Source organism: Tupaia chinensis, unplaced genomic scaffold, assembly GCF_000334495.1.
Source record: "Tupaia chinensis unplaced genomic scaffold, TupChi_1.0 Scaffold000659_1, whole genome shotgun sequence".
NCBI classification, from domain to species: domain Eukaryota; kingdom Metazoa; phylum Chordata; class Mammalia; order Scandentia; family Tupaiidae; genus Tupaia; species Tupaia belangeri.
The window spans coordinates 2,189,522-2,198,843 of NW_006160181.1; the positions used below are offsets into that span (position 1 = coordinate 2,189,522).

General features: G+C 40.1%; 1 protein-coding gene across 1 annotated transcript in view; it reads left to right on the forward strand.

The window, feature by feature from the left end:
- The window catches only part of FLG2 (filaggrin 2), a gene marked incomplete at its 3' end in the record, with an annotated part of 64,052 nt that overhangs the window by 52,772 nt on the left and 1,958 nt on the right, over nucleotides 1-9,322 (forward strand). Inside the window, exons 5-8 of the mRNA XM_027776309.1 lie at nucleotides 5,283-5,441; nucleotides 6,033-6,465; nucleotides 6,622-7,377; nucleotides 7,439-9,229. Of these exons, the coding sequence (XP_027632110.1) occupies nucleotides 5,283-5,441; nucleotides 6,033-6,465; nucleotides 6,622-7,377; nucleotides 7,439-9,229 (3,139 nt within the window). The remainder of the gene's footprint in view (nucleotides 1-5,282; nucleotides 5,442-6,032; nucleotides 6,466-6,621; nucleotides 7,378-7,438; nucleotides 9,230-9,322) is intronic.

Sequence of the window (9,322 nt, forward strand, 5' to 3'; positions counted from 1 at the left end):
AGGGCCCCCAAAAAAAAAACCCCCAAAAAAAAAAAAAAAAAAAAAAAAAAAAAAAAATCACTCTGGACTACTTATTTGGAAAACAAGATTATAAGAAGGCAAAAGTAGAAACAGGAAGACAGACTGCAGTAGTTTAGATGAGAAACTATGGAAATACAAGAAATGATAAGTAACTGTTTCTCGGGCCAAAATCTAGATATTAGTCATGATTTCCATCTTCACACCACATTGATTCTTCACCAAGTCTGGTTAACTCTACCTACAAAACTCTGCCTACAAACTCATCCATTTTTCTTCTTCTCCACCACAACCATTGTAGTACAGACCACCACTCTTACCTCCCACCCCTATTTTTATTAAAACATCACAATTTATTTAACCATTTTTTAAATTGATAGGTATTTGAATTGGTTCCATTTTAGGGTTATTTTAAATAATGGGGCTATGAACATTTTTGTATATAACTGGTTATATACGTGTATTTATTCTGTTAGAAACATTTCTAAGAGTAATTGCTGGAAACAATTGTCCAAAGTGCTTCTGCCAATTTAGGTTCCCTCTAGCAGTATATAAAAGATTCAGATCTTTCACACCCTCACTGACGTTTGGTGTTCTCAAGTTACTCTCTCCTTTTATCTTTTTAGCCATTTTGGAAGGTGTATTGTGATCTCACACTGTAATTTCAATTTGCATTTTTCCAGTGGTTAACAAGATTAAGGACTTTTGAAATGTTGGCCATTTGGCTATCCTTTATTGTAAAGTTGCTGTGGTAGAGATTTATTTTTCTATTGGGTTGCTTGGATTTTTAAATTGATTTATAGGAGGTATTTTTAAATTTGTATATATTTTACACTTAATGTGTTACACATATCCTCCCACTCTGTGACTTGCCCTTCTCTCCTTGAATTGTACCTTCAAATGAACAGGCAGTCCTACTTCTAATGCAGTCCAATTTGTCAGTCTTTTTCTTTATAAATAATATTTTCTTAATTCTATTTAAGAAGTATTTCTCTTCCCCAAAATCTTGAAGATAAACTTCCATGTTATTTTCTTATATCTTTGACATGTAAAATCTACCTGAGATTAATTTTTTCCATATAGGAATTCAATTAAGTCAGTATCATTTACTCAAAAGACTATCCTTTCCTTACTAACAGTAGTACCATCTTTTTCATAATTCAAATATCCAAAGGGATATGGGTCTGATTTTGAATGATTACTTTTCATTGTCTCATTTGTTTAGCCTTGTTCCAACGTCATATTATCTTCACTCATACTACACCTTACTATCTGGTATATCTTTCAATTATGTCTTCAAGGATATTTCATTTAATCTTGGACTTCCACATTTTCATATATATCTTAGAAATCATCTTGTCAACCTTTATTTTTAAAAACTTCTGGGATTTTATTGCATATATAATGAATTTGAAGAGACTTGATACCTTACAATATCAACATTTTCAATTCACGAACAAAGCATATTCTTTTATTTAACTCTTATTTTCCCCAGCATTTATCATTTTCTGAGTACAGATCTTAATGTCTTTCATTAGATTTAGTCTTAAAATTTTTCTGATTTTTTATACCTTTGTAAATAGTATCCTTTTTATTTCATTTTTCTAATTGTTTCTTAGTATTGAATAAAATAACAGGTGTCTTTTGTACAACACTGTTCACTTTATTCTAGTAATTTACTTGTACATTCTGGATTTTCCAAATACAAAAATCATATCTCTAATGAGTAATGTCATTTGTATTAATTCCTTCCAATTATTATTTTTTATTATTATTATTATTATTATTTATACATTTAATTGCTATACATCATTTGGATTGTAAAGAGACTTTACCCAGCATAATATACACCTCAGTCCAGCCTGGTTAAGAATACTAGACACGTCCTCATCAACAAATAAACCATATCTGTGCCCCACAAGTGCCTTACCTCTCTATTCCTTTCCCATGTTCTTCCCTTCTCACACGCTTTCCACTTTGTCTCTAGTGTCCATAACAATTTTTAATGCTTTTATGTCTTCCAATTACTATTTTTAATGATTTTTGCCAACTTACTGCTTTGGATAGTACTTTTAGTACCACGTTGATTAGGTTGTCAGAGGCATAATAGTCTGCTTTCCAAAGTTACAGATAAAATCTTTCAACATTTAATCATTAAATATATTCTTCTGTAATGTTTGTATAGGTAAATTTATTTAATTTGTTTATAATTCAGAATAAATGTTGAATTTTATCAAATGGGTTTTTTGCATCTATTAAGATATTTATGTCGTTTTTGTCATTCTTTATCAGCAGTTAATTGATTAAATGTTTAAAAAACTTGAATTTTTAGAATAAAATTTACTTAGGAGTAATGTATGTTCTTTAACACTTGACTCAGTTTACAATTATTTACTTTTAGATTTTTGCAACTCTTTGTAAGAAAGAGATTGTCCCCAGAATTTTGTTTCTTGTAATACCCTTGTCAGGTTATGGTACTGACGTTATGTTGGATTCATAAAATGGGTGTTTCCTCCTTTTCATTTCTCTGACACAATTTGTGTAATGTTAGGGTTATTTCTTTCTTACACATTGAACAGAATTCACCAGTAAAGTCATCGTACTTGGAGTTTCTTCTACACTGGAAATAAATTCATTTAAGATTCAATTAATAAACATGGCACTACTTAGGTTTTCTATTCATTGTTTATGGCAAAAAGTGTTTTTCTAGAAATATTTATATTTCATCTAAATTTTTTTTTTTGAGAGATTTTCACTGTAGGGCGCATGCGCTCGCCAGACAGACAGAGACATAGAGACAGAAAGCGAAAAATCACCCCCCCAGGGGGGATGGTCACGCCGCAATCCCTTCTCCATTCTCCTCTCGGGATCTTGGGCACGCACGCACACGCGCCCGGCATGAGTTTTTAAGCCACCGGGTCCGGGACACGAACCGCGGTCAACTACGTGGGAGTCCAGCGACATAGCCATTACGCTAACTGCTGGTTCCCTCATCTAAATTTTTTAGTTGATTGGTATAAAGGTTTTTATGTTAAAGATCTTCTTATTTTAGTGTCTATAGTGATGTTTCCTTTTACTTTCATGACATTGATTACTTAGCCTTTGCTCTTTTTTCCCTTGGTTAATCATGAAGCTTTTATTAACTTGTTAGATTTTTCATACTAAATCTTAGTTGTGTTGATTCTCTAAATTTGTTTTCCATTTCATTACTTTTAGTTACTTTTATTATTTCTTCATTATATTTTCTGTGTGCTTAATTGGTTGTTCTTTTTATTTTATTAATTTTTGAAATTATTGTTCATATATTAAATCGCTATACATCATTTAAATTGTGAAGAGATTTTTCACCCAGTATGATATACACTTTAGTCCAGCCCAGTCAAGACTATTATACACATCCTGGTCAACAGATAAAAAACATTACCTGTGTCCCACAAGTGTCCTACTTCTCCATTTTTCCCCAAAATTTCCTTCCCTATGCTTCACCACACACACACAGTCTCTTTCCACTTTGTCTCTAGTGTCCATTACAATGTTTAACGCTTTTATGTTCTCCAGTCTTTCAGTCTCTACCATAGAGTGTAGAGAGTAGGTATATGTTAAGTGGAGACACACAATGTCTCTCTTTCATAGCCTGACTTGCTTCACTTAGCAACAAATCTTTCATATTCATCCACTTTCTATCAAATTCCAGGACCTTGTTGTTTTTATGGCTGAATAGTATTCCATGGAGTATATGTGCCATAATTTTTCAATCCATTCATCTGTTTGTGGAAATTTGGGTGGTTTTATGTCTTAACAATTGTGAATAATGCTGCAATGAAAATAGTTGTGCAAGCACTTTTCTGAGTGCTCTCCTATCCTTTGGGTAGATACCCAGGAGTGGAATTGCTGGATCATATGGTAGTTTTATTTGAAGGTCTTTGAAGAACCTCCATATCATTCACCACAGTGGCTGGACCAATTTACATTCCCACCAACAGTGTAAGAGTGTCCACCTTTCACCACATCCTCTCCACCCCTTATCATTATTTGTTTCCTTAATTTTCACCATGTTGACTGGGGTTAGATAGTATCTCATTGTGGTTTTAATCTACATCTTCCTTACAATGAGGGATGTTGAACATTTTTTCCTATACTCTTTGGCTGTTCATATGTCTTCCTTCGAGAGTTGTTTATTCAGCTCATTTTCCCATCTTTTAATTGGGCTAATCATTTTCTTCTGGGTAAGCTGCTTAAGTTCCCTGTGTATTGTGGATATCAGTCCCTTATCTGAGGCACAGTTACCAAAAATTCTCTCCCATTTTGAGGGTTATCAATTCACACTAATGACGGTGTCCTTTGCTGTGTAGAAACTCCTTAATCTGATGTAATTCCACCTGTCTATTTTGAGAATTATTGCCTGTGCTTTGGGGATTTTGTTTAAGAAATATTTGCCCACCCCAGTGTCTCCCAGAGTTTACCCAGTGTTTTCCAGCAACAGTTTTATAGTTTGATGTCTTAGATTTAGATCTTTGGTCCACTTTGATTTTTGTAAATGGTGAGAGGTAGGGGTTCAGAGTCATCTTTCTGTAGGTGGATACCCAGTTTTTTCAGCACTATTTGCTGAAGAGGTTTTCCTTTTTCCACTGGATAGACTGGTACTATTTGTCAAAAATAAGTTGGCTGTAGGTTTGGGGGTTTATTTCTGGGGTCTATATTTTGTTCCATTGTTCCACATGTCTGTGTTTGTGCCAATACCATGCTGTTTTGAAGATCACAGCTTTATAGTATATTTTGGGGTCAGGGAGTGAGATGTTCCCCACTCCATTCTTCTTACAAAGGATTACTTTGGCAATACGAGGTCTTTCATGATACCAGACAAATTTTGATTGTCTTATCTAGATCTGTGAAGAAGTTTGCAACATACTAATAAGAAAAAATTGTCCTGTTTATGACCAGCAGGTCTTTCTGAAATCACTATGAGCAAGAGCCCAATCAAGAAGAGGAATGACCTTACCTAGAAGTCTTTAACATTACCTAAATCCTGTTATGAATGGGCTTAAGGGCAAGAAATGGACAGGTTTAGTAAATCAGTTAAATTATTTTCATTTTAACTGTATATTTTATAAAGGGAAGTTTTTCCTGGCCATCTTCTAATTTTAAGATAAATTACTTGAGGAGGATGTAGGTATAAAATGTTAAAAAAAATCATTATGATAATTAATATGACCAGGAAAAAGAACAGAAGTACTCAAAAGTAAAGTTCTATTTCTTCTTTCTAGGTTCACATAGATTGTCAAAAGATGTCTACCCTCATGGAAAACATCATTGGCATCATTGACACTTTCAACCAATATTCAAAAAACGATAAAGAGACTGACACATTGAGCAAAAAAGAGCTGAAGGAACTTCTGGAAGGGGAGTTTCAGTCAATCCTTAAGGTAAGAGTTCCTAAACAGTACCAAACAGTATAGCCCTTCTTTATCATAATCTAACACAAGATTATCATAAACCTTTTGAAAATTATATCCTTAAAATAGAAACAGAGTTGGACTTATTCCAAAAAAAGGAAAATTTATTCTATTTCTTTTATACCTATCTATACAATACACATATAGAGAGAAACATGCTCTGTGAAAGAAAAACAGACAAAAATTTAATTATAAAGAGCTAAATGCTAACTAGATAGTTCTTTAAAATATTTCTTTCCTCCACCAAGATTTTAGACAAGGTATATTTAAATTATAATTTAATTATGGACTTTTCAAATTAGAAGAGGCAGGTAACACATTAACTCTTCTTTTAATGGCATATAGGTCATTAAGACTTCATTCTTTTGTCTATTTCATAATTTGGTCTATATGCCTAAAGTGATCAAAATGAGGTTTAAAAAGATAAAAAAAAAAACATGCTAACAAACTGAGTACCATTCACTGACACCAAACACACATATACCAAAAATCAAATTTGAATTACTTACTGAAATATGAGTCAATCTGATGAAGTCTTCCTCTGTGATTCATTCTCTACAGAATCCGGATGACCCAGATACAGCTGATGTCTTCATGCATATCCTAGATATTGACCACAATAAAAAAATAGATTTTAGTGAATTCCTTCTGATGGTATTCAAGTTGGCTCAAGCATACTATGAAACTACCAAAAGACAGAAGATATCAAAATCACGACCAACAAAGAAGAGGCACAGTCACCATGACCAAAATGAACAAGACAAGACAGAAGAGGAGGCAAAAGAAGAAAAACAAAAAAGAATCAGAAAAGGTGATGAAAAGAGTAGGCGAAGAAGTAAGAGTCCAAGTGGAAGAGAAAGAAAAAGGCATGGGTTGACAACTGGAGGTCAAAGGTCCTCCAGGTCTTCAATTGAAAGAGATGAAAAACAAGATGGTAAAGTACAAGAAAAGCCAAGTGAGAAACAAAGGAAGAGGTCTCGCTCAACAGAAAAAGGTGACAGAAGAAACAAAAGAAAGAATGGAATATCAAGGAGAGCAGGAAAAGAGGAAAGTGACCTTGAATATGAAAAAGCAATGTGTGAAAAATGGGAAGAAAGAGATGATGATGACACATACTACATGAAAGAACAAGCTTATTTTAATATTTCAGATACAGAAATACAAAATAATAAATACCAGAACAATTCACTAGAAGAAAGTCAAAAAATATCATCGCAAGAAAACAATTCAAAATATTCCCAATCACGTGAAAGAGAACCATCCTCAGGATATAGAAGAAAGGCACACAAGAAATTAAGTAACACAGAGAACAGTGATAGTGAAAGACAATCAGAAGGCTCAAGCAGACAATCCACAGTGACCCAGGGAAGGTCTGGGTCCACTTCACGGAACCAGCATGATTCTACCCATGGCCAGTCAGGAGAAAGTTCTAGGCACTTAGGGTCCCACCAAGGGCAGACGAGCACACACACACAGTCTGACTCTGCTCGTGGACACTCAGGATCCAGCACAAGGGGAAGTCGAGGCAGCCGTCAGGAGCAGTCAGGAGACAGCTCCAGACACTCAGGATCTGGAAGAGGAACAACCTCATCAGCATCCAGTGAGCGCAGGCATCGGGACTCCACCGTTAGTCAAACCAGCGACAGTGAAGGGCAGTCAGAAGACTCAGATGGTCAGTCAGTGTCAGCCCAAGGACAGACTCGGGGCACCCAGCGAGGCCAACGAGAGTCTGGACACGGCCGGTCGGGGGAGAGGACAGGACACTCAGAATCCCACCTGTACCAGATATACCCTGAGGAACAGTCACAATCTGCCCAAAGACAGTCCCGATCAGGCACGAGAACAACACAAGGATCCCACCACGAGCAGGCACCAGACAGCTCCAGGCATTCGTGGTCTCATGAAGGTCAGGCGGCCACTGCTGATGAGTCTGACTCCTCGCAAGAACACTCTGCATCCAACACCAGAAGAACAGGGGGACCCAGTCATGGGCAGGAAAGAGACAGCTCCAGACGTGCGCAGTCCCACGAGGGCCAGACCTCCAGAGGCAGACATTCTGACGCCTCCCATGGACACGCCGGATCCGGTGCTAGAGGAACACATGGATCCCAGGAAAGAGACAGCACAGGACACTCATGGTCTCACGAGGGTCAGACCATCAGTGGCAGACAGACTGACTCCTCCCATGGACGTTCCAGCTCCAGTACTAGAGGAACACAAGGATCCCATCACGGGTGGGAGAGAGACAGCTCGAGGCACTCAGACGCTCAGGACGGTCAGACCTCCAGAGGCAGACATTCCGACGCCTCCCATGGACACACCGGATCTGGTGCTAGAGGAACACATGGATCCCAGGAAAGAGACAGCACAGGACACTCATGGTCTCACGAGGGTCAGACCACCAGTGGCAGACAGACTGACTCCTCCCATGGACGCTCCAGCTCCAGCACTAGAGGAACACAAGGATCCCGTCACGGGTGGGACAGTTATGCTCCACAAAGTAAGGAACGAGACAGCACAGGACACTGTACTGAGTCTGACTCCTCGCAAGAACACTCTGCATCCAACACCAGAAGAACAGGGGGATCTCATCATGAGCAGGAAAGAGACAGCTCCAGACATGCGTGGTCCCGGGAGGGCCAGACCTCCAGCGGCAGACAGTCTGAACGCCTCCCGTGGACACACTGGATCCGGCGCTAGAGGAGCACGTGGATCCCAGGAAAGAGACAGCACAGGACACTCAGGGTCTCATGAGGGTCATACCTCCAGTGGCAGACAGACTGACTCCTCCCATGGACATCCTGGCTCCAGCACTAGAGGACAAGGATCTTGTCACGGGTGGGACAGAGACAGCTCAAGGCACTCAAATGCTCAGGAGGGTCAGACCTCCAGTGTTAGGCAGTCTGACTTGTCCCAAGGACATTCAGGTAGCAGCACTGGAGGAAAGCGAGGATCCCAGGGAAGAGAAGGCTCAAGGCACTCGGGGACTCATGAGCGTCAGGCCTCCATTGGTAGGCAGGCAGACTCCTCCAGGGGTCACTCCAGTTCCAACACTAGAGGCACACATTCATCCCGCCACGAGCAGGACACAGACAGCTCGAGACACTTCGGGTCGCAGGAGGGTCAGACCGCCACTGGTAGACACTCTGACTCCTCCCGTGGACGCTCCGGTTCTGGTTCGAGAGCAACACAGGAATCCCACCGTAGACAGTCAGCAGACAGCTCCAGACACTCGGGCACTAGACGTGGACAATCACCCTCTGCATCCAGGACACACGGGCACCGGGGATCCAGTATTAGTCAGGCCAGTGACAGCGAAGGGCAATCGGAAGGCTCGGGCAGACAATCCACAGTGACCCAGGGAAGGTCTGGGTCCGCTTCAGGGAACCAGCGTGGTTCTACCCACGGCCAGTCAGGAGAAAGCACAAGGCACTCCGGGTCCCACCAAGGGCAGACGAGCACACACACGCAGTCTGACTCTGCTCGTGGACGCTCGGGATCCAGCACAAGGGGAAGTCGAGGCAGCCGTCAGGAGCAGTCAGGAGACGGCTCCAGACACTCAGGATCTGGAAAGGGACCATCCTCATCAGCATCCAGTGAGCGCAGGCATCGGGACTCCACCGTTAGTCAGACCAGCAACAGTGAAGGGCAGTCAGAAGACTCAGACGGTCAGTCAGTTTCAGCCCATGGACAGACTCGGGGCACCCAGCGAGGCCAACGAACCAGCGACAGTGAAGGGCAGTCAGAAGACTCAGATGGTCAGTCAGTGTCAGCCCAAGGACAGACTCGGGGCACCCAGCGAGGCCAACGAGAGTCTGGACACGGCCGGGCGGGGGAGAGGGCCGGGACCT